Raw genomic sequence first — 25,174 nt, forward strand, 5'->3', positions numbered from 1 at the left:
CCTCCATCTGGGGTTTCTCTAAAAAATGAACCCCCTTTTTGAGGATCCCTTTAGTTTGTTCATTTCTAGTTGATGACGTTGGCAGCTCTGCCTCATTAGATTTTCCCTGATTTTTGCTTTATACATTAGTAGTAGGGTTCATGCCCAGACTGGAAGGTAACAACTCTTACTGACCACCCCCGTTTGGATATTCTACATATAAGGGGCTTTTAAAAATGTATTCAAACTTAACCTAGCAGGTAATTATTGCAGTTTATAAAAATTGCAATATTTAGATCCTCAGGGTTAAGGGTGATAGCAGTTTGCGGTTTGAGGTGACAGACACTTTAAGGTCAAAATAGCTGGATTTCATGTAATTAGCTTTGAATTTCATGTAAATAGCTTTGAATTTCATGTAATTCTCAATTTGGTGAATAACCTTGACAGTTACTGTTTCTCATGCTCTCTATGTGATGATTGAGAGGTGTAAAGGGCAGAGCTTTTAACAAGGATAGGCCCTCTGACTAAAAATCGATAAGGTGTAAGGTTCACGTTTATAATATGAGTAAGAGGACACACTCTTCACACATATAGCATTTCAGCAAGCTTAATTACTACATGTATTTAGAGTGTTCCTTTAAATATGGGGGATTTTGCAGCAGCCATCTGATAGGACAACATTCAAAAACTAAATTTTATTTATTCGTCTATTAATTTTGCATGATGTAAGATGTATGGTTGCTGCATTAAAAATGAATTTAACAAGAAACACGTGCAGCCTTGTGTCTTTCTTGGTCTGTCGCGTTCATGACAAATTAAGTGTGAAGACATTAGTAAAATAAAATAAAAAAATCATCCCATAGTATCACCCATCACCCTGAAATGCATGATTAGAGTGTTCTCATTCAAATATATGGGGGGGGGGGGGGGGGGGCGGGGGAATGCAAGAAGAAGTAATACAGCTATCAGTGCTATTGTCACGATTCGGGGAACCCAACACGCCAACACACACACAGACACACACACAGAAAGTGTGCCGTACCGGTCCTTAGAGTGGCCGGGCTAAGCACACACAGAATAGTCAGGAGACAAGCCAAGTAAGGGGAACCAGAAAACAGAATAACGAGAAACAAGCCGAGGTCAAAGGGTAGGAGAAAGTCACAAAGTCAGTATAACAAGCCAGAGAGTACGTAACCAGAAAGCACACGTTCAGTATCAATACTATAAAGCAAAGACCACAACAGGGCAGGGAGGAACAGGAAAGGTAAGTATATAAACCAGAAGGTTAATTCTGATTGGCTAATTTCCAATCAGAATTAACAATCACACGTGGGAGATATCTAAACCTCCCACTGTGATTGAGGCACTGTGCCTTTAACGCCGGGTCAGGTGACTGACCCCGGCGTGTAACAAATTGGCCGGTCTCCCAGCGTGCAGCGTCATGCATGCTGCCACTGGGGGACCCGGAAGAAGACGCGGGCGGCACCCGTGGCTGGGAGGATGCCGCCCGCCGAACACCTGGCAGGAAGGGGACCGTGGACGGCTGGAGGGTGAGTGCCGCGAGCGGATTGCAGCCTCCCCTCGCAGCCGCCCGCGGGATCCTGACATTACCCCCCCCTCGAAGACCGCCCGGAGGGCGGGAAGCAGAAGGCTTCAAAGGAAACCGGGCATGAAAGGAGCGGACCAAAGAGGGAGCGTGCAAATCAGAGCTCAAAACCCAAGACCGCTCCTCAGGGCCGTACCCCTTCCAATCCACCAGATACTGTAACCGACCCCTAGAAACACGAGAGTCGAGAAGGGCAGCCACCTCGTACACGCCACTGGAGACCGCGCGAGGGGAAACGGGCCGCCCGAGGGGACGAGAGAACCGGTTACACAGCAAGGGCTTCAAAAGCGAGACGTGAAACGTGTTCGGAATACGCATGGAAGGAGGCAGGTCAAGGGAGTAGGAAACGGGGTTAACCCTACGCAACACCTTGTAGGGACCCAGAAATCTGGGAGCAAATTTCATCGAGGGAACCTTGAGACGGAGGTTCCTGGAGGACAACCATACCCTATCACCCGGAATATAAGAACGGTGTAGCAATCTTACGGCGATCAGCAAACCTCTTCTGAGCAGCAGCTGAACGAGATAGCGCAACATGGACCTGATCCCACATCTTCCGCAAAGAGGCGAGGTGCTGGTCCAAGGCGGGCATTCCCTTGTCGGAGAACGCACCGGGAAGGACAGAAGGCCGAAACCCATAAGCAACCTCAAAAGGACTTAAGCCAGTAGACGAGTGAGACACCGTATTCCTGGCAAACTCAGCCCACGGAAGGAGGTGAGACCAGTCGTCCTGGTGCGCATTAGTGAAGCAGCGCAAATACAATTCCACAGACTGGTTAGCACGTTCGGCTGCACCATTAGATTGCGGGTGATAGGAGGAAGTGAACGACAAGGAGACCCCCATCTCAGCACAAAAGCCCCTCCAAAACCGAGAGACAAATTGAGGACCCCTGTCAGACACGATATCCTGAGGAACCCCATGCAAGCGGAACACTTCTTTGGCAAACACCTGAGCCAACTGACTAGCAGAAGGAAGCTTTTTAAGCGGAATGAAGTGCGCCATTTTAGAGAACCTATCCGTCACAGTCAAAATCACCGTCTGACCATCAGAAAGAGGAAGGTCTACAATGAAATCCATGGATAAGTGGGTCCATGGTTTCTTTGGTATAGACAGAGGCAAGAGTAGACCCTGGGGTCTCACATTAGGGGACTTACACTGAGTACAGACCCGACAAGCCTGTACAAAATCTACTACGTCCTGCTTAAGCGAAGGCCACCAGAACTGTTGAAGGAGGCCCTTATAGGTTTTGGTTACTCCCGGATGACCAGCAGTTTTGGCGGTGTGAAATAAAGTTAACAGCTTTTTTCTGTCCTTTGTTTTAACATATAGTTTACCAGCCGGCGTCTCAGGGGGTGCTTGGGTTTGGTATGTCTTAATACTATCAAGAAAAGGAGATGAAACAACCAAACGGGTAGCAGCTATTATCTGAGACGCAGGAACAATAGGTACAGGAGTCAGGTTAACAAATTCTAAAGGTTCATGCTGTCGGGAGATAGCGTCAGCTTTGGCATTACGGCAACCAGGTCTATAGGTAATAACGTATTGAAAACGTGAAAGAAATAGGGACCATCTAGCCTGCCGGGCAGATAACCTTCTAGCGTCAGCTATATAGGAGAGGTTTTTATGATCAGTAATAACCATGATTTTGTGTCTAGAACCCTCTAATAAGTACCTCCATTCCTTAAAAGCTAACACAATAGCTAATAGTTCCCTGTTCCCAACATCGTAATTCTTTTCCGAATCGGACAACCTTTTTGAAAAGAAACAACAGGGATGGAGGGGTTCGTCATGCGATAACCTCTGTGACAGTACTGCTCCCACACCTGACTCAGAAGCGTCTACTTCCATAACAAAGGGAAGAGAAGGATTAGGGTGGTGCAGTACTGGAGCAGAGGCAAATGCCTTCTTGAGAGTTTCGAAGGCCTTAAGGGCTTCGGGAGTCCAAACCCTAGGGTGTAGACCTTTTTTAGTCAGCTTCGTTATAGGAGAGATAAGGGGTGAAAAGTTATTTATAAATTTCCTATAATAGTTGGCAAATCCTATAAAACGCTGGATAGCCTTAAGTCCTTGGGGAAGTGGCCAGGACAGTATGGCTTCCAATTTAGCAGGGTCCATACTGAAACCCTGTTCAGTAATTATATAACCAAGGAATTGCACCGAGGTTTGATCGAACAAACATTTTTCTAACTTACAGTAGAGTCCGTTCTGTAATAATTTCTTGAGCACCATCCTAACATGATTATGGTGTGACTTCAAATCAGGGGAATACACAAGTATGTCGTCCAGGTACACCACGGCACAGACATGCAAAAGATCCCTAAGGACATCGTTTATGAGGTCCTGGAACACAGCAGGAGCATTACACAGTCCAAAAGGCATGACCAGATATTCGTAATGCCCGCTGCGCGTATTAAACGCTGTTTTCCACTCGTCATTCTCCTTTATACGGACGAGATTATAAGCCCCCCTGAGGTCTAATTTGGTGAAGTACTTAGAACCTTTCACACGATCAAACAACTCAGTGATGAGGGGGATAGGGTAGGCGTTTTTAATCGTTATGTTGTTCAGACCCCTGTAGTCTATACATGGCCTCAAGTCGCCCTCCTTCTTTGCCACAAAAAAGAAACCAGCACCAGCAGGAGAAGAGGACCTTCTAATAAAACCTTTACTTAAGGATTCCCGTATGTACTCCTCCATGATCTGGTTTTCTTTCTCAGAAAGAGGGTAGACCTTACTCCTAGGAGGCATAGTACCCGGTAACAGGTTTATGGCACAGTCATACTCCCGATGTGGGGGTAGTTTATCTGCTTCCCTTTTTTCAAAAACCAATGCAAGGTCTGCATACACAGAAGGGACAGAAACAGAAAGTGGTTTAGCCGTGGGCACATTGAGTGAACAAACAGGACGTACATGAGCCATACAGTCTTGTTGACAAGATTCCCCCCAGGAGAGTATATCTAAACAACCCCAGTCAAGTACCGGGTTGTGCTTAACTAACCAGGGAAAACCCAGAACGATTGAAGCAGTAGGGGAGTCAATTATTTGAAAGGTTAACCTTTCCTTGTGCAAAGCACCCACAGACATAATGATTTCTTGGGTTTCATGGGTTACCAGAGGTTTCTCAAGCGGTCTACCATCTATGGCCTCAACGGCCAAGGGTGTGGCCTTTTGGATCAAAGTCAAGGCTGCGGTTTTGGCAAAGTTCTCATCCATAAGGTTGTCTGCCGCACCTGAATCGATCAAGGCTTTAGTTGTTATGGTGGTTTTATTGACCAAAAGAGAAACCGTAATAAATGGTCTGGAGATGGACACATGAGGGGACAAGGTCATAACACCCGAGGCCGACCCCTCTCTAGGCCTTAGGTGCTGTAGTTTCCCTGTACCTTAGGGCATGCATTACAACGGTGCCCCCTCTTACCACAATAAAGGCATAACCCCTCCCTTCTACGGTACGCTCTTTCAGCCTCAGTTAACCCCGTAGCGCCTAATTGCATGGGTTCAGGGGATGGTGGCCTAGGAGCGGGTAGTGCTAGTAATGCAGTGCTGGGTAGGGCAGGTAACACCCGTGTATCCAGGCGTCTTTGACTACGCCTCTCTCTAATGCGGTTATCAATAAGGATCACATAGTCTATAACATCATCCAAGAGAACAGGCAATTCCCTGGATGCTATTTCATCCAGTATGTAAGCGGCCAAACCCTCCTGAAAGGCTGTTACGAGGGCGTCATTGTTCCAAACCACTTCAGCTGCTAGAGTGCGGAATTCGATAGTGTAATCCGCTACAGATCTATTACCCTGTCGTACCCTAAGCAGAGCTTTGCCAGCAGAAGCAACCCTACCGGGTTGATCAAATGTGCGTTTGAAAGCGGTCAAAAAGTCTGCAAAGGACATTGGGGAAGCATTCTCCCACATGGGATTAGCCCATGCTAAAGCTCTCCCTGACAAGTGGTTTATCAAAAAGGCTATTTTAGATCTGTCAGTGGGATAGGAACGTGGATTCATCACCAAATGGATGTCAATTTGGTTGAGGAAACCACGACACAATGCCGGGTCACCGCTGTAGCGCTGTGGCGGCGTCATATGCACTACATGGGCAGGAACGGGTGCCGGAGTGGGAATGGGCTCGGGCACAGCAGCAGCAACCTCCTGAACGGCAGGCTGCAAGTGTGCAGTGCGAGCCAGTATGGTTTGCAAAGCTTGAGCAAACTGATCCATACGGTGGTCCAAGCCATCCATTCTAGCCTCCTGATTAACTAGGAGCTGTGGTATGTCAGCAGGTTCCATTATGGCCCTGTTGTAATGTCACGATTCGGGGAACCCAACACGCCAACACACACACAGACACACACACAGAAAGTGTGCCGTACCGGTCCTTAGAGTGGCCGGGCTAAGCACACACAGAATAGTCAGGAGACAAGCCAAGTAAGGGGAACCAGAAAACAGAATAACGAGAAACAAGCCGAGGTCAAAGGGTAGGAGAAAGTCACAAAGTCAGTATAACAAGCCAGAGAGTACGTAACCAGAAAGCACACGTTCAGTATCAATACTATAAAGCAAAGACCACAACAGGGCAGGGAGGAACAGGAAAGGTAAGTATATAAACCAGAAGGTTAATTCTGATTGGCTAATTTCCAATCAGAATTAACAATCACACGTGGGAGATATCTAAACCTCCCACTGTGATTGAGGCACTGTGCCTTTAACGCCGGGTCAGGTGACTGACCCCGGCGTGTAACAAATTGGCCGGTCTCCCAGCGTGCAGCGTCATGCATGCTGCCACTGGGGGACCCGGAAGAAGACGCGGGCGGCACCCGTGGCTGGGAGGATGCCGCCCGCCGAACACCTGGCAGGAAGGGGACCGTGGACGGCTGGAGGGTGAGTGCCGCGAGCGGATTGCAGCCTCCCCTCGCAGCCGCCCGCGGGATCCTGACAGCTATCTCATGCACGTGACAACAGGTGAAAGAGACTGTGCAATGGAATGGAAGCTAGTGACAACTTTGCACGTGTGTGTGTGTTCTTCCTTATTTACCCAGAAGACTATAATAAGCTCTTAATGTTCTGTTGAGACTCTAAGGCTCCTCGATGCAGACAGAATTCTTTGGCAGATTCCAAGACCTCACCAACCTCAAACTGCAATTCATTTATTTCATTAACTATTTATATTTTCTGCAGTGAATTTGATAACACGCAGTGTTGTTAGGCTCCTTTTCTTGGTCCATATTCTTATTTGGCTTTAGAGACGATTCATCATTCTATACAATTCATGTTAACATTCTCATATTGTCATTACTGTGCTTCCTTGGCATCACACCTTAATACCAGTGATACTGTATCAGGAACATTGCGATGTAAAACAAATGACTAGATCTTCTCAGGGTACTACTTAATAGCACTTAAAAGGACACTGTCCCCTTGTCCAACCCACAAAACTCAGTATTAAACTAAATAGAAGACTTGGAATTGTGGCTTCAAGCTAAGCCTCCAAGCACTCTGGGTATGAGAGCCAGGAATCTTGTATGACATCAAGGTCCGTTATAGAGCAACATTGTATTAGTTATTCTCTATAAAGGAATTGTAGGAGCATTGCGGTGAGGGCCGCGCATGCACCTAAGTTCCTCAATGCTCCTCCATGAGAAGTTCACGTCTGCACTGAAGGAGACAATTTTTTATTTTTTTATTTTAATGTTCTTAATTTTATACAGTGTGGGGGACACACACCTAATTGATAAGGGGTATCAGGGCTGTAGTGTTGGGAATACAAATATATATTCCTAAAGCTAAATAATATTACCAACACAACAACTCCTCAATCTTCTTGTACTGTGTAGTCCTAAAGGACATGGTTATTCTCTAAAATGTGAATTGTCAGAATTTCACAGAGAACGTAATTTTTACGCCAAAATAAACAAAAATAAACAAACTGAAAACATAGAAGTTCTGGAGAATGATTTGCAATGATTAATGTTGGCGTAGAATTTGAAATTCTCATTGAATTCCAGGCAATTCACACTTGACGAGTTACTCACTAATACCTGAAAATTTAGTAAAATACTAATGGAAAAATGTAAGCTAAAATTGCTGGAAACATTCCCAGAGCCCTGGGTAATTTGTATCTGGAGAATACAGGGAGAGAGAGGAGAAGTGGGATCGGAATTGTTACACAGGAGAGACATTAAATTGTTGGAGTGGGGAGAACAATTATCTGACTGTGAGGGAAATTGGAGATGATTTACTACAATGCTGCGTGCCTCTCACTGGTTGCTGGAGGAAATGAGAGATGTCCATTGGATGGGAGTATGGGTTACAAGCATGCTGCGTGAATTGTGACACTAAATGCAAGAAAGCAGCCAACGCCATCTTTTCCTTGCAGACCCTCTTTGGTTCCTTGTGTTGCTCCTACCAGGAGCCGCGTCAGTGTTACACTTTCATACATGTGTGAAACACAACACAGAGGTCTACTAAAGATTTTGCCAAACCAAAGTAGCCTCCACAGATGATATCTGAAGATGTGTACACCGACTGCTGGGATCGTACAAGAATCGCCAACTGTGCATTTTCTCAACATCAGATTAGTCCTTAAGACATAGTAGTCTATCTTTGTCGCGTGTTATCTTTGGACTGCATTAATATTCCAATGCAGGCAGCATTATTATTTCACAAGATTAAATCTTTATCAAATGCTTAGATGTAACAGAGCTGCTTCTGGGAGGTTAGAGCTTTAATTTTGGTGAAAAATCAAGAGTTTCTATAACCTAGCAACCTCACAACCACTATATATTCTGATTTTTATTTGCAACAGTTTGGATTTCATTAAATAATCTTGCTTCTCTCTTCCGTCACAACAGTTTATCATTGTTCGTCAATTCCCCTTGTGTTTGGTTTTTCTTTTTTATATTAAGTTTAAAAATATTGAATCTGTAACTAATCCAATTATGGAAATAACGTGTCGAGTTTTCAGACTAGTTGGAACACATGCAAGTGTAAAGACAATATAGTGCATGCAATTGATTAGCTTTCATTCACATGAATCTAAAATGCCCATATCATCAAATGCTCCAGCTGCTACTCTCATCACTCCTGGATATATGAGAATCATTGGCAGTTTTTTTTTGCAGCATGGGAAAGGAATTTTACTATAAGATGGGCTCAGAGGCTTATTGAGATGGTTTATGTTGCTCGAGGAAGTATTATAGTGGTCATTTGGCTCATCCACCAATATCCTCTTCCTTACAGGCAGGCAATGCCGTTTGGATGTGTAACTTTAGGTGACAAGAAGGATTACAATCAGCCTACAGAAGTGAGCGACAGATATGATCTGGGGCAGCTTATCAAGACGTAAGTATTCAGGATACAGTAATGCCAATCTCCACCACATTCTCAACAATACCAGTCTCTACCACACAGCAATGCCAACCTCCACTTTACATATAATAATGCCAGGCCCCATTCTACAAAGCAATGTCAGTCTCAACCTCAACGTAATGCCAGGCTCTAACTTGCACAGAGCAATGCCACCATTCACAATGCAGTAAAAGCATCATTCTACTTTCCTATTTTGTAAGAGTACCAGCCTTTATCTCAGATCACATGAAATGTTAGTTTTCAAAATTAGTGGAAGGGTCCCATATTACACATGTAATAATACCTGTAAAGCACACAAGTACCTTGTAGAATTGCACACTTAACACCGGTCTCTCCCAACAGCAAAAATGCTGCTGCTCATTAAATTAACCTTCCTGTTCTGCTCGGTAACATTGCCAGCCTCCACACGTACACACAATGGGTATCAGCTCTGTCATCTTGACTTTTAATGTTCCTAATTATAATATATTTTTTCCTTCAGGGAGGAATTCTGTGAGGTATTTAGAGCCAAAGAGAAATCTTCTGGGAAGCTTTATACCTGCAAACGATTTCTGAAAAGAGATGGGCGCAAAGTAAGGAAGGCAGCCAAAAATGAAATTAACATTCTGAAAATGTAAGTCCACTATACGCGTCACATGCAATCATGATTACACATATCACATCCAGAACTCAACGGCAGGAAACGTGATGCCTCCATCCGGTATAGAACATACAGTAAGCATGCCCCAATACATTTTACACAAAACTCACAGTGGTATTGGGGGCCACAGTCTGGTATCAAGATCAGTGATCGATTTTTGCAATTATGCAGAAGACTATTAAGCTCAACCACACCGGACATCTATTCACAAAACCAAGACTTGTCTCTAGTTGCAAACAGTCTTATAATCAAGTTTTATTTTTAATTAATAAAAAATAAGGAAACTAAATATAATGCATGAAAACCATAAAAATAACTTAGAACATTCATTATTGTGAGCTGGGAGTTTTAGTTTGGCATGCAAAATCCACTTATATTTTTGTCATTGCTACATGTCATTAAACTAAACAACATGCAGTAGTATAAACCGTATGCCTCTAACATATCATTTTTTGCAGGCACTCTTTTTTTTTTGCTGAAATTATAAATTGCTATTTGATTGCATACATTACATTTTGTATGCGGCATACATTGACTTCCCCCATAGACATTCTTTATATATAGGTCTGTAAATATTCAGGTCATATGTCATCATGAATAATCATCAAATGGATTCTTCAATATAATGCAATTGTACCATCTCTTCCATATACAAATTACAGCAATAAAGTCCTTCGTATTGCAGTAACGATGACCTATTACCTACGAAAAAAATTACATTGATCAATAGAATGTAAAAACTGTCAATGAAGCACATAAAGAAGATATATAAAAGAGGAGACATTACACCCCTTTATCATTCTAAAACAAATCTCAAAAAATAGATATAGAATGTTGTTCTAAATTTGCATCCAAATCACACAAAAAAAAATGGTTTAATAACCTAAGTGGGTAAAAAATACCCAGCTAGGGACGTGACTACAGGCAATTTAGAAGCATATTCAGCTACTGTCCCAGAACTGGCAAATTATATTAGAGATAATTTGTGTCCGTTGAAAAGAAAAAGATGAATTTTTAGCTTGGAGAATTTGTTGACAGTTAAAATCATATAGAATTGCTTCAGAATTCGTTAAATTTACAGGCAGATTCAGGGACTTGCTGCATCTTGAGGTGTTGAATTGAACTCATAAGTAAATTAATAAATAATAAATCCACATACCAGTAATTAATAATAATAAAAATCATACACAAAATTATGATGATTTCCCAAGATATCCTTGATAATGTTTCAGTTAATCTTCCTCTTAGATCTAAAGCGTGGGAGCCAGGTGATTAATAAAAAATACACGTAAAACCTCCCAAAAACTCGCGCAGCAACACGTGCACAGATAGTGGAAAGGATAAAAGTGGGGATCCCAGGACCCCTATTAATTGGGGGGATTTCTTGGCAGTAATGATTTTTTTTATTCCTATAAGCCATGTGTAACATTAGATTTCTTGCATGGAGGGATATTAGATTGGTAAAAAGATATCAATAAATAATATGGAGATGAGTACATTACTAAATATAGTGTCGTAGTTATACATACATCTTTATTAGAATATTGCATAACCAATCCATTCTGTATACTGTCCCCTGAGTGTACTTATATTAATCTCGACAGGGTCAAACATCCAAATATCCTGCAGCTGGTTGACGTGTTTGAGACTCGCAAGGAATACTTCATCTTTATGGAGCTGTAAGTAACATACATGCATATATTATAGTAATTGTATAAACATTTATATAAATAATGCTAGCCTTGGCTGAACTGTTATTGCTTGCTATCCATTCCATGCACTGCTGACATTGACTTTGTAGACTTTTGGTATATTGGGTTTGAATATCAAAATGCACAGTTACAACCAATTGGAACTCATAAGCTTACTATTTACCTGGATCCATGCAGTGACAGAGGTAGTAGTCTTGCAATTACGACGCTACAGAAGTTGGTATACAATCTAGGAGTTAGGCAGGGAATTTGACATTGTACATGTAAAGCAAATATGATCATAGTCAGATACGTCTAAAAAAATGCCTTATAAAATGTCACCATTAAACAGGATGTTTTAATGTTTAAACGACTTAATGCTACCGTGTTCACATGACGCTGTGTCATTAAATCATGGCGATGTCTCAATGAAATGGATGCTACGAGGGAAATCCTGAAATTGAGGGGATGGTTTAGCGATAAAAAGTTATGGTTGGTGTAAAACTGGGGGGATCTTTAGTGTTAAAAAAGACACAGGGATGTTTCGAGTTAGAAGTGACTTGAGTTAGGGTGAAGCCTAGTTGAGATTGATAGGAGTTACATTTCAAAGCAGCTCCCCCTTACCAACAGCAAATAGTCTTATGAAGGCTGCGTCAATATAGTGATGTTTATACAGCAAATTGATCATGGAGACAAATTAGAGAACATATCTATGTCAAACTGTGAAACAAAAATAGAGTAAAACATTTTTTGTTTAGCTTTAACATGCCATTGGCATAGAGTATGTGAGCGGCAGGGGGTTTGCATGCCATCTGTGAGCTCCAGAAAAGACAAGCCTGGCGCTGCAGGACGCTGTACTTGGAATTGAAAGGTGCGATCACCCGACAAGCCAATCTCTAAGCAAGTACAATATTTAGTATATACTTTTGCTGATGATCTTGCGTCTAACTTTATGTTGTAAATGCCAATGGCTGGATTAAATGACAGGCACAGCTAAAAGGGAGTTTTGGGATATTATTGACCAAACAGGAAGGAAGCTGGTCAGCATTATTATATTAGCTGTAACTAAATAAATGTAAGTGAAATAATCTTTATTGGGCAAATCAGCAACTCCACACTTAAGGGAACTTTAACATCAAATATTGCGTTGTTTTAAAGTAACGGTCTGGCCGTTTGCACAAGATCAGCTCCTAATATAGATATTCCCTGAGTTCAAAGTGCATACAGTTAAATGCATTCATTATATGTCAATATGAGGCTGGATCTCTGGCTTCTCAACTCTTACAGGGCTCCCAACAATCCAGGTGACTTGCTTTAGTTCTTTGGTGTTCAGCATTTGGGAACAACAGGGAACTGTCCCTGGGTAGCACATCGGAAGCTCATCATTAGAGGCGCTTGAGCTGTGCAACAGGCACTAGGATCATGCAGGGAAAGGTTCTGTTCCTGATGGCCGGGGACCGGCTAGGCTGTCGGTCATCGGATTTCTGGATGGGTCTCCCTTTAAGGGGGTAACGAGTGACATGTGTTGCGTTATATATATATATATATGCATATATATATATATATATATATAAAATTATATTCCATATGTCTTGGAAAGTCATAAATGTCCTAGCTAGTCCCTTTCGAACAAAAATAGGCAACCTTCTGCACTCCAGATGTTGTGGACTACAGCTCCCATAATGCTATTACCGCCGTAATGCTGGCAAAGCATCAGGGGAGATGTAGTCCACAACATCTGGAGTGCAGAAGGTTTGCATACTGTTGGCGTAGTAGATGTTTGAGCATGTGAGTTCAGGAACATTAAGAGGGTTAAAATAGAATTGGAGCAGTCAAATCCTGCCTATCTTTCAAAATATTACGAGGAAGTGAAACTCCTAATTATCACATCACAACCTAAAGGGATGGGCTTTACGTAAAAAAAAAAGTTAGCCAAAACCCAAAGGTCTCATATCCATAACCACTACAATAAGCTATTGTCGTGGTGCTTTAAACAAATACTCAACTGATTACAAACTGATAAGAAAAATATAAAAATTAATTTTACATTATATTAGATATACTCTCATAGAAAACATGCAGTGTTGTGATGCCCAGTTATAAAAGTGACAATTTCTATTGAAATCAGCAGTTTTATATGTATATAGGTATATATATAAAAAAAATAGACTCCAGACACATAAAGCACTATAGCAAGCTGTTTTATTTGGAGTATTCCTTTAAGGTTTCTTGAGCATCATGGGAATTATGGTACAGAAGAATCAGGAGTAACAAGCTTAGCCATCACTAACACAGCGGCTGCATCATATTCAGCAGTCTCCAACTTAGCCTTTGTATAAGCACAGCACATCAGCACTTTAATAAATATTTATATACCCCAGAGGCGGAGAGGGAACTGTTTATGCAGCCCTTGCATATTCTACCATGTCTGCTCTTTAAGCAAGGCAACATATTAAGTTATATTTTCCCTTAAAGACGTTCCTTCAAGCGTGATATCAAACAGAAGATGAATATGCTCACGTATTTACACAAACAGGCACACAAAGTACTGTGAACACATATTGCTTGCTTATAAGAATACGGCCAGTGTGACACATAACTAGAAAACGCAAATTAGTCATACGTTTAGGGTAAGCCTTCAAATCACTCTTCAATCCTATCATGCATTAGAGATGTTGAAAAACATTTTTTTTTCTGTTAGCATTTCATATGTCAAAAATTCTATTACTCAGTCAAGCAATCGCAATTTAAGAAGAAATGTGTTTTCTGAATTCTATTCTATGGTTTTGCCATTCCCTAATACAGCAGTATAATGACATAAACCTGTCATAATAGACACATAGGGTTTCTATTTAACAAGACTTAGATTGTTCACTTACTAGCCTAGCCCTGTTTGCATTATTACATTTGTGCTAGATTGTACTAAGAAATTAGTTATCAATGATGAATTATTCCACAAATCCATAGATTTGCGGTTTATAGCATTTACAATTATTGATTAACGGAAACTGTCACATTACTATTATTTTTTTAATAAACGATTACATGTATACTAGCCTCTAGGTGTATCATTTTATAATACATGACTATATGCAAATCCCATTCTTCAGTATGCATTGCCTGCTGGAGGACTCCATATTAAAATCTTTTTGCATGGAAGCACTGTTTTTCCATAGACCGCGCAGGTTATTTAGAACTACTGAATATTGAAAGATCTTGATATCAAAAAACAAAATATTTTTGGCCATTCAAATTTTGCATGATTTTTGGTTGGGCCAGTGCTGATTCCACAGGGGACTTAATAACCTGACCCAATTGAAGTAATGATAAGACAAGAGATACACTTAAAGAACTATTTGCGTAAAGGTGCGTAGTAGAAAATAATACACAAGGCATATAGAGTTGTCAACTCACTTATAATCAGTTCTAATATGTCGTTCATATTTTGAGAAAAGGTTAACTTTGGTATCAACCTACAAATCCATTGAGACAGTAGAAATGAGTAATTAATAAGCGAGCAGGAAGGGTCCTAATTAACAGTTTAATAAATAGCTAGTGATATAGAAACTTGATATGAAAGTGATGGTTTTACATCCATCCTCCAGCTGCTGTTAATCTGTCCATCTGCCTCTGCAAAGCTATGAAGCAGAATGATGGGTTGTGTCATCTAGCCACAGCTGGGGGTGCAGTCCGACACCCTTACATTTTATGATTTCATTTACTCTTACTTTTGAAGTTAGAAGCATGTGCCTAATCCTTAAATAATTGACACTGTGAGGTTTATATACCAAATTGGAAATTGCGGATAATTCATGATGACATTGCAAATATTTGGCAAAATAGCCAAATAAATTGACGAAAGTTTAACATTTTTATTTGTCCTAAATGTTTCAACTATGTTGTCAAATTTCTAAAATATCTTGGTAAAATATTAATTCTTTTTTTGAAGTCTAAAATAATAGTAATTCACAATGCAGTGCAGGGTTCTCTATGTATAAATGACCATCGTGGTAATTTGACCAAGATATCGGTTTGAGATTTACGAATAACATTGTATCAAAGGTATATTTAAGCTGTCAGAGTGTATTATAGGGCTGCCCTGCACTAATGGTTTAATCGTAAATGCTGGAGAGTGTATCATTGCCAAGAGTTGTTTCTGCAAAGAAGGGCTTTTAAATGAAATTACAGCCTTATTGAGTGACAATGCATTCGTAGAGTGAATCTGACAGCTATATCCCCGATGGACTGGGGTGGCGTGAGTCTACACAAGCAAAGGTTAGGCACCAGTAGATTACAGGATTGACATATATTAAACACTAATGTATATTTTACCAAGTGCAGGCAGTAGGATAGGTACAGATTAAGAAGATATACTCAGGTAGGTAATTGAGGGTTATATGTTATATGCATGATGCAAAGATTTTCCTTTTATTAGAAAAATAGTTCCTATGCAAGTGGTGACACTTAGTGGTGAAGTTGGGTAACTGCAATGAAAGAAGAAAGCAATGCACGGCTTCATTCTAGGTCAGAATGCACTGTGTGCTTCTACAAAGGTTTGGACGCAGTCCTTCTGTATTACTGTCAAAAGTAACCATTATATGCAACATCTTTTACTTTGGTTTAAAAGAATGCTCTTTTCATTGTTTTTGAAGATCTGAGATCAAGTGATTTTCAAACATACTTTTGTCGAGACTGTACTTTTTTTCCTTAACATACAAAACAAAAGAGGGTACAAAGGGCCGACACCACAGGTTTTATAGAATAAGATAACATGATTTGCTAGCAAAAAAATAATCTGGATGGACACCCGTGTGCAAGAATCAAGAAGCAATTGGAACTAGGGGCTCAAAAAGCAGCAAATGCTTAAAGGGACACTATAGTCACCAGAACCACTATAGCTTAATGAAGTTGTTCTGGTGTCTAAAGCCTGTCCCTTCGGGTGTTTCTTTTTTTAAATGTAAACACTGCCTTTTCATAGAAACACCTCTATGTGCAGCACTGGCATTTAGTGTCTCTGGAGGCACTGAACGTTCCCCATAGCAATGCATTGATTCAATCTATCTCTATGAGGAGATGCTGAATAGCCTCCCAATTCTTTCCTATGGGAAATAATTGGATTGGCTGAGATCATTAACCCCTTAAGGACACAACTTCTGGAATAAAAGGGAATCATGACGGAATATTTCCGTCATGTGTCCTTAAAGGACCACTATAGTGCCAGGAAAACATACTTGTTTTCCTGTCACTATAGTGCCCTGAGGGTGCCCCCACCCTCAGGGTCCCCCTCCCGCCGGGCTGGATGGAGAGGAAGGGGTTAAACTTACCTCTTTCTCCAGCGCCGGGCGGGGAGCTCTCCTCCTCCTCTTCGGCTGAATGCGCATGCGCAGCAAGAGCCGCCCGCGCATTCAGCCAGTCTCATAGGAAAGCATTTCCAATGCTTTCCTATGGATGCTGGCGTCTTCTCACTGTGATTTTCACAGCGTAGGAGAAAAGGTAAGTTTTAAACCTTTTCAAAGAGATGTGAGGAAGACCAGGGAGCTAAATAGTTAGTTTAACATAAGAATGTTAGAAATACATGTTTGTATTCCTGACATTTTAGTGTTCTTTTAAGAATACTGTTACAAATTACATTTTGAATGCATTGTTACAATTGACGCACACAAAATTTTGTTAGCTACAGCACATAAACTAAATTGAAAAAGATGCAAAAACACCTGGTGATGTACACTACACATTTCAAAAACGATTAAAATCACAAAACTGCAAACTGCCTGTTCTTATAAAATACACTTTGTGTACCAAATGTCATACACTGAAAGCGCAAATGTTCACATGCAAACATTCTATATAAGATTTGATTTATTTAAATGTTTTTTAGTACAGACTGAGCTTCTCCGCAAAAATGACTGACAGTGGGAGTAATTCGATTGAGTGATTTTGGGGGTTGCTATGTCAGGCATGAGATGTGAAAGTGAAACTGGACAATATGAAGTATAGCAGGAAATATATGGTCTGAGAGAGGGAGACCTATGGATTTAGACAGGCCGTTACTGATACCGATTCTGGTACAGCACAGTCAAGAGCAGGGGTGCCTGTTAAAGTGACACAGATTTACCAGGCTGAGTATACTGTCCTAGTTTTACTGGCTGCATAGGCAAGCACAACATAAGAAAAGAAAAAAAAAACATCTTGCAAGAAGAAGACCCACCTGCAACATTACCTACTCTGAACAGGAGAAAATACTGCTACAGGATAGTATTTATTTTTCAGCCATAAGGGTATAGGCAGTAGGACAAAAAGCATTCTGAGTGATGGCATGGAGATTGCACACAGCGTGTGAAGGATTGAATACAGTAAGTGAGGCTGAATACGGGCTAACCATGCTTGATGCTGATTGGGAAGGTGAAATACAAAAAAGGGTGAGTAAGTGAAATGAGAATGAGGAAGTGAGCAAATTACAATGGAAGGAAGGTCAAAAAGATCTGATGACTTGGGAATGGAGGTTCTGGCTAATGAACACAAAAAGGAGAGACAAAAAAGATGACAGATAAAAAAATGTGCATATTATGATACTTATGTCTGTATGATAATAATATCAGTGTTGCTCTGAGAATTCGAACTGTATTTTTACATTTAAGGCCAATAGCTGAAATGGAAACATTATCTAAATCAGTAATGCTTTAAATTCATCATAATCCTATGTTATCAAACTGACGATATGTCATAGTTACAAGAGGACATTCAATAAATATGGAGACAAAACATCTAGAGGTTTTAGAGTCATCTGCCATTACAATTGTTTTTGTTAAAGAAGAAAAGCAACTTCTCTCTGGAAAATAAACCATTCTTTACAACATTGAAAATAAACTATACTTGAGTGAGCATCTTTCCATTTAACCCTCTGTTTTCTTTTGATGCATATTAAAGATGTAACACGTGCCATCACAATCCCGTTCAGCCTTGGCACACAATACAAATGAGAAGGAGAACCAAATCACTGTTTTAGTTTCTCCTCTTCTACTAATAATATTCAATGGCAGAAAAGGGTAACATTTATAATGATGATTGACAGGGAACCAAGATGGAAGCCTACAGTTCCAAGATAGAAAAATGTATTTCTAAATTTATTTTTTTTGTTTTAAAACTTCACAAAAAACATTTGCTAACTACAGGAGGTAAGTATATACACTATATTAAATCATTTTTGAAGTTTTATATGTATTCTATTATGCTTATTGTCCTCGTGTTTACAACAGCCACTTAGGGCTGCTCTAGAGTGTCATACAGCCACTTCTCCCCCCAAAAAACCCGATCAACTATACAATTACAGCTTATTTATTTTTTATTTTATATTGGTCCTATCATGTCCGCTCTCAGAGTTCCTGCAAGCTGAATGTTACATTCTCTATCCTAACAAATCATCTATGGTATACTGGTGGATTCCTGTTTAGAAAGGACTCTTCAAGACATGAATTTCCTGGAAAATGTTAAATATGACTCACTGATCAAAACTGAGCGTATCCATGGAGATGTGACTGCACCTAACAGTGAAACAATTCACTTGAAGTAAATGGCAGATAAGACACACCAGGCTTTGCAATGATGGTTTTATTTTGATCTCCATTGCTACAAGAGACTAGTCACCTTTGAAATGCTCTTCCATTGTCTACCACCAAGGGACTGGTTTTCCAAGAACAGTGAATTCAATAATGTAGAGATAATCCCACTGAAAGGTCAAAACACTAGCTGACATTTTCACAAGATTTACCAAAATTCATAGACACAGCTTTGGAAGACTGTGCGATCAATTGTACAAGGTCCTCTTTAGTTATTAATTAAATATACTGACTAGTGATGGTCCACAGCCATTTACTAAAACTACTTTGTCTAAGATTCTCTACAAGCCGCAATGAAAGGCAGTTAAGAAACATTGGTGCTGCTAACGTTGGTCTTCCTGCTCTACCCTGTGGAATAGTATTACAGGTATACACACTTTGGAGCTGTAAAAAGTTATCTAAGGAGTATCCTGGTACAGTTCACCAGTAATGGGACAAACCATTTCACAATGGTTTGCCATTTTACTTTGCTCTTTGCTGGTGACCTGGTCTCCTCTGGAGCTGCTCATTGATTGGCTGAGAGTGTCTGAACCAATGAATGACATTCTGTGCATAAAATGTGCACAGAATTGACATTAGCCAGCTGGGAAATCTTGTTCTGAGCTTACTAATGACACCCCAGGCTTGTTACTAGAACTAGAGCTAGTGCTATACCTCTGGCAGCAAAGGGATTAAACACTTTCGTTGCAAAAAGAAAGCTGCTTATTAAAAAGATTAGCTTGTTCTTGCACACCACACAAGTGGTAACCAGTATAATAGTTTTTGATGTGTGATATACTTTGTGACACAAGGTTATCAATGTTCACAAAGCAAGAAGGTATTAATGTACACATAGAACAAATAGAATGTGTTCACCTTGTGCTTGTTTTGCCATTAAATGTTCCTTTCTGCTTTAAAGGAACACTATAGTCACCTAAAATACTTTAGCTAAATAAAGCAGTTTTAGTGTATAGATCATTCCCCTGCAATTTCACTGCTCAATTCACTGTCATTTAGGAGTTAAATCACTTTGTTTCTGTTTATGCAGCCCTAGCCACCCCTCCCATGTCTATGATTGACAGAGCCTGCATGGAAAAAAAAAACTGGTTTCACTTTCAAACAGATGTAATTTACCTTAAATAATTGTATCTCAATCTCTAAATTGAACTTTAATCACATACAGGAGGCTCTTGCAGGGTCTAGCAAGCTATTAACATAGCAGGGGATAAGAAAATCTTAATTAAACAGAACTTGCAATAAAGAAAGCCTAAATAGGGCTCCCTTTACAGGAAGTGTTTATGGAAGGCTGTGCAAGTCACATGCAGGGAGGTGTGATTAGGGTTCATAAACAAAGGGATTTAACTCCTAAATGGCAGAGGATTGAGCAGTGAGGCTGCAGGGGCATGTTCTATACACCAAAACTGCTTCATTAAGCTAAAGTTGTTCATGTGACTATAGTGTCCCTTTAAGGACACATGCCATGTGTGACATGTCATGATTCCCTTTTATTCCAGAAGTTTGGTCCTTAAGGGGTTAAATAAAGGTAATGACAAAAACTCCATAAGTAACAGAGATAGAGAGACTGGTGTGTATTAAATTGATATTTTGATCCACTTACATTGGTTTTTTTTTTAATTAATTTTTTACCAGTTTGGGTGGTAAATACATTTCCTTAAAAAGACTAACTTTGTCCTGTTTTTTGGTATTGGCACCAAAACCTTCCAAAATGATTAAATGTTATTAGATATGACTTTGTTGGGTTTAGTACGGAACCTTCAATTTATTGGAAATTCATTACTAGCAAAGCCAAGCATTCCCTTGATGCTTGCAAGGAAGCACATACTCACCTTGTTTTTCTTAATGATCATGTTCATTCAGCAATAGCTAACCAGCATGTAACGGTTTTACAGGATCGTCAAATGCTAGATGAGAAAAATAAACATTTATGAAATGATTTATGCACATATCAACTTCCTAAATATTCTAAAAAAAGAAAAATAACATTTCTGAAAATAGGTGACATGGGAATTTTATAGCCCTAGAGCACTGTGAATATGCCTGGGGTCCAATTCTCTAGTTAGCTGTTAGCAGTCTACAGGGAATCATTCCGGACTCAGCTACTTAAACTGCAAACAGCTCTTTAACACCCTGTGTCTGCTAAGACACATACTATGGGGCATGTGGAGGGGGGAGATTAAGTGAGAAGTTATCTGTCTGTGCTGTGTCTACTTGTTATTTTACATACTGCCGAAGATCTGTTAGTGGCAGCTCTACTAAAGTCTGATTAACAAAGTGACTGAAATGGAACCGTGCAATGCCAGCTATCTGCAAATGTTAAGTGCAATAAGTGCAACGCACGTATTTAATATAACATAAGTAACAGGTATCCCGCTTCCTAAGAGACAGTAACTGTAAATGATGGGAAACATAATTTGAGCATTGATCACAATATCATATTTTCTATGTCACTGTAATATTTTCAGGATAGGGAAATAGAGCAGGTGTTAGGAGAGCATGCACGTACTTTCTTTTTAACTTTCTCTATACCTTGGGAAAAAAAATTCTCAAAATATTGTTTTTGATTGGCCTGTGACAAGGAATTGTCTGCCTAATGTCATATTACTGGTAGTTGTCTTTGCTATGTACTTTGAATAACTAATCCGTTATGTCCATCTTCTTCCTGTTTATCTGTTTATTTTTGCAAAAAAAAAACCAAAAAACAATGATGGGAATTACAGTCTACTTCAGTCCCGTTCTGTGAAGAACCCCAACTGTACCCTCTAATGTTCAAAACAAAGCCAAGTAATGTTCCATTATAAATACAGTAACTCTGGCTACACTACTCATATTGCTAAGCAATAGCCAGTCATAAAAAGATGGAGCGTAAGTGTGGCCATTTTAAGTCGATATTTAGAACTATTTGACAGTCACTGATCTATAGTCAAAAATCAATGAAAAAATAAGCAAATTGTTACTGGATATATAATCCCTTAGTGACACTGCTTGTTTTGTATATAGTGACACAAGCAAATACAAAAATGTTGCTATGTGTATACTCAACAGCAATTTCCATAGTTCTCATTTACCATCATGTAATATATACATACATAAATTCTTATTTAAAAAAAACAAACTGCAAAATATATATATATATATATATATATATTTTTTTTTTTAATTAGGCCGGCAGTGTTAAAACACCATCTAGACCCCCTGCCCTGCTCCCTTGCCCTCCTAAATATAGTAAAATCTTACATTTATTCAAGTCTTCTGCTTATGGCTCTGCCTCTGACATGCCTGCTTGGCTGACATATTTAAAATGTATGAACTGAGTCAATCACAATGCTTTTACATGGGAAAGCATTGCATTGGCTGGGACTGTCAAGGAGGCAGATCAATGGCAGAGCCAGCACAAGCCAAACACAGCCCTGGCAAATCAGCATCTCCTCATAGAGATCCAATAAATCAATGCATTCTTATGAGGAAAGTTCAGTGTCTCCAGGCAGAGGGTGAATGGCAGTACTGCCCCAGGAAGCACCTTTAGCAGCCATCTGTGGATTGGTCAGTGGAGATATCACTAGGCTGTAATGTAAACACTGCATTTTCTCTGAAACGACAGTGTTTACTGTAAAAGGCCTGAAGGGAATGATTCTACTCACCAGAACAAATACAATAAGCTGTAGTTGTTCTCGTGATTATTGTGTGACTAAGAAAAGTAATTTAATATACATTTATGTACAAAACCACAAATTTTGTCCAGCAACATCTTTTGAGTACAACTCTCCATTGTATCATACATGGTGATTATAGTACCATATATAACAGCTTGACAATTCAAATATCCCCGTAAATGCATACCTTTTGCAAAAGTATACTCCACGGGGTATGCCGTGTTATATTTTGAGCCTTCTTGTACAGTCAATTCTGCACTAATTTCTTTCAAACATTATTGTATTATTTCATTCTCACATTTTTTTAACGTGTATTGCAATTTAAGTTTATTTTGTACATGTCTTCTGTGCTATTGTAATGAACATCACTTAATTGTGCTCAGCTATATCTTGAGAGTACAGAATGGACCATTTGCATACGCTTGTCAATTTTTTGTTAAAATACAGGATTGAATTAATAACCAGCACAGATTAGATATTTTGAAAATATGGCAAACTGAAGATGGGTCTATTGTGTATTTTGGGCCATTTAAGTAGCTCACACATTTAAATTACTCCATAAATGCATATCATTTGCAACTGTGGCAGGGACGGACTGACAGCTTTCTGGGCCCCCGGGCAAAATTACATCCTGGGCCCTTCAAAGACCAAATATTAACTATTAAATAGGACACTATAGTCACCAGAACGACTACAGCTTAATATAGTTGTTCTGGTATCCACAGCCAATCCTTGCAGGCTCTTATGTAAACCCTGCCTTTTCAGAGAAAAGGCAGGGTTTACATTACTGCCTAGGAACACCTTTAGTGGGAGGCACTGATGTTCAACGTCTCCACGCTCTGCCTGTAGACTTGAACACTTCCTATAGAGTTTCATTGATTCAATGCAACTCTATGAGGAGATGCTGATTAGTGCAGCGTTGTGTTTTGCTGCGCATGCGCAATTGCCTCTCAATTCTTTCCTATAGGAAAGCATTGGATTGGCTGATATCATGCAATTTGGATGGAACCAGCTGCAACGAGATTGGCGTGGCACTGGAATAAAGGTGAGTAAAAACACCTTTTACTTCTCTGATGGGGAGCTGGCCATCGAAATTATGTTTTCAAAACTATAGAAATACACATTTGTATTCCTGACACTATGTTAAATATAACTTTCAAAAAACACTGTCCGGATTATTCTCTTTAATTTTAATTGCTGGGAAAAGTTAATTTCAAATTATAGGCCTAAATAGTTGTATTAGAAAAATTCCCCAAGTCAATTTTGTTGCTCAATTTCATTATGTAGGCATTCAATTTGAAATTCAAATTCAGGCAATTCTTTAGTGAATGACCATGTGTGTATTCCTTGTGTCAAAGTAGGAGAGAGAGAGAGTGTGTGTGTGTGTATTCCTTGTATCAAAGTAGGAGTGTGTGTGTGTAAATCCTGCAATATAATTTGTGTAGTGCCAGATAATATAATGCAGGCGTGTATGCAGCGTAAATGCATTGTTCTATGAGTGAGTAGAGCAGGTATTTGTAAAAGCAGAAGTGTATTTGTATGCAACGTTTATGTGTGAATGTAAGGGTGTTATATGTTGAATGTGAATGCAGGAGTGTATTTTTGTGGAGGACTTGTGTGTGAACAAAGGGGAGTTTTGGTGTATAAATGCCAGTGTGCATTAGTGTGGTAAGTCTGCACATGAATGCCAGGATAGATTTATATGGATTGTCAGCATGTGAACGCAGTATGTTTGAGCAGTGTGTATGTGAATGCTGGAGTGTATTTGTATGTGTGCAGAGTGTAAGCGTGTGTGTGTGTGTGTGAATGAGGTGTGTATCTAAAATCTGTGTCAGAGTATGCGGTTGTATTTGAAACTTGTATCAGTGTGTATGTGAATGAGGAGTACATCTGAAATCAGTGTCAGCATGTGTGTAATGAGGTATATTTATATGCTCCAAGTGTTTTTGTTGTCTTTTGACTCTCCATCTTCTTCTGAGTTTGTCTCGCTCGATCTTCACCAATCTGTATGTGTGTGTCTTCCCACTGACTCCCTCTTTTATATGTCACTCCTTGCCTCCCCTTTTGTTACTCTCTAACAACAGTTGTCACCCATCTGATCAATTTCTGTCCCCCTCACAACCCACTCAGTTGTGCCTGTGCTGCACCTATCACTTCTTCCCAAATAACCCACATTTGTCTTCCATCTCAATTAAAGGGACACTATAGGCACCCAGACCACTTCAGCTTATAGAAGTGGTCTGGGTGCACTGTCCCAGGTCCCTTGAAGGGATCCTATAGTGCCAGGAAAACAAACCCGGAATCCAAACGGACTTTTGGTCCATTATCTGATGCTGGACATCCTCACAGACCTCCAGTGTCAGATTTTCCCCAGATAAAAGCATTGAATGTTTTCCTGAGGGGAGGTTTAATGTGCATGGTCGCACGCACATTAAACCTCCCCTCAGGAAAACATTCAATGATTTTCTATGGGGAAAATCTGACACTGGAGGTCTGTGAGGATTTCCAGCGTCAGATAATGGACCAAAAGTCTGTTTGGATTCCGGAAGCCCTCTAGTGGCTGGTAGACAGCCACTGAGGGCAGACTTAGAGCTGCAATGTAAACATTACAGTTCTATGGAACTGCGATG

At 40.1% G+C, this 25,174-nt stretch overlaps 1 protein-coding gene across 1 annotated transcript in view; it reads left to right on the top strand.

Moving 5' to 3' along the window:
- CAMKV (CaM kinase like vesicle associated) overlaps positions 1-25,174 on the top strand; it is a 154,802-nt gene that overhangs the window by 65,755 nt on the left and 63,873 nt on the right. The window contains exons 2-4 of the mRNA XM_063426600.1: positions 8,819-8,920; positions 9,429-9,560; positions 11,192-11,266. Coding sequence (XP_063282670.1) covers positions 8,826-8,920; positions 9,429-9,560; positions 11,192-11,266 — 302 coding nt within the window. The 5' untranslated portion in view covers positions 8,819-8,825. The remainder of the gene's footprint in view (positions 1-8,818; positions 8,921-9,428; positions 9,561-11,191; positions 11,267-25,174) is intronic.

This window comes from Pelobates fuscus, chromosome 7 (genome assembly GCF_036172605.1).
Source record: "Pelobates fuscus isolate aPelFus1 chromosome 7, aPelFus1.pri, whole genome shotgun sequence".
Classification (NCBI taxonomy): Eukaryota; Metazoa; Chordata; class Amphibia; order Anura; family Pelobatidae; genus Pelobates; species Pelobates fuscus.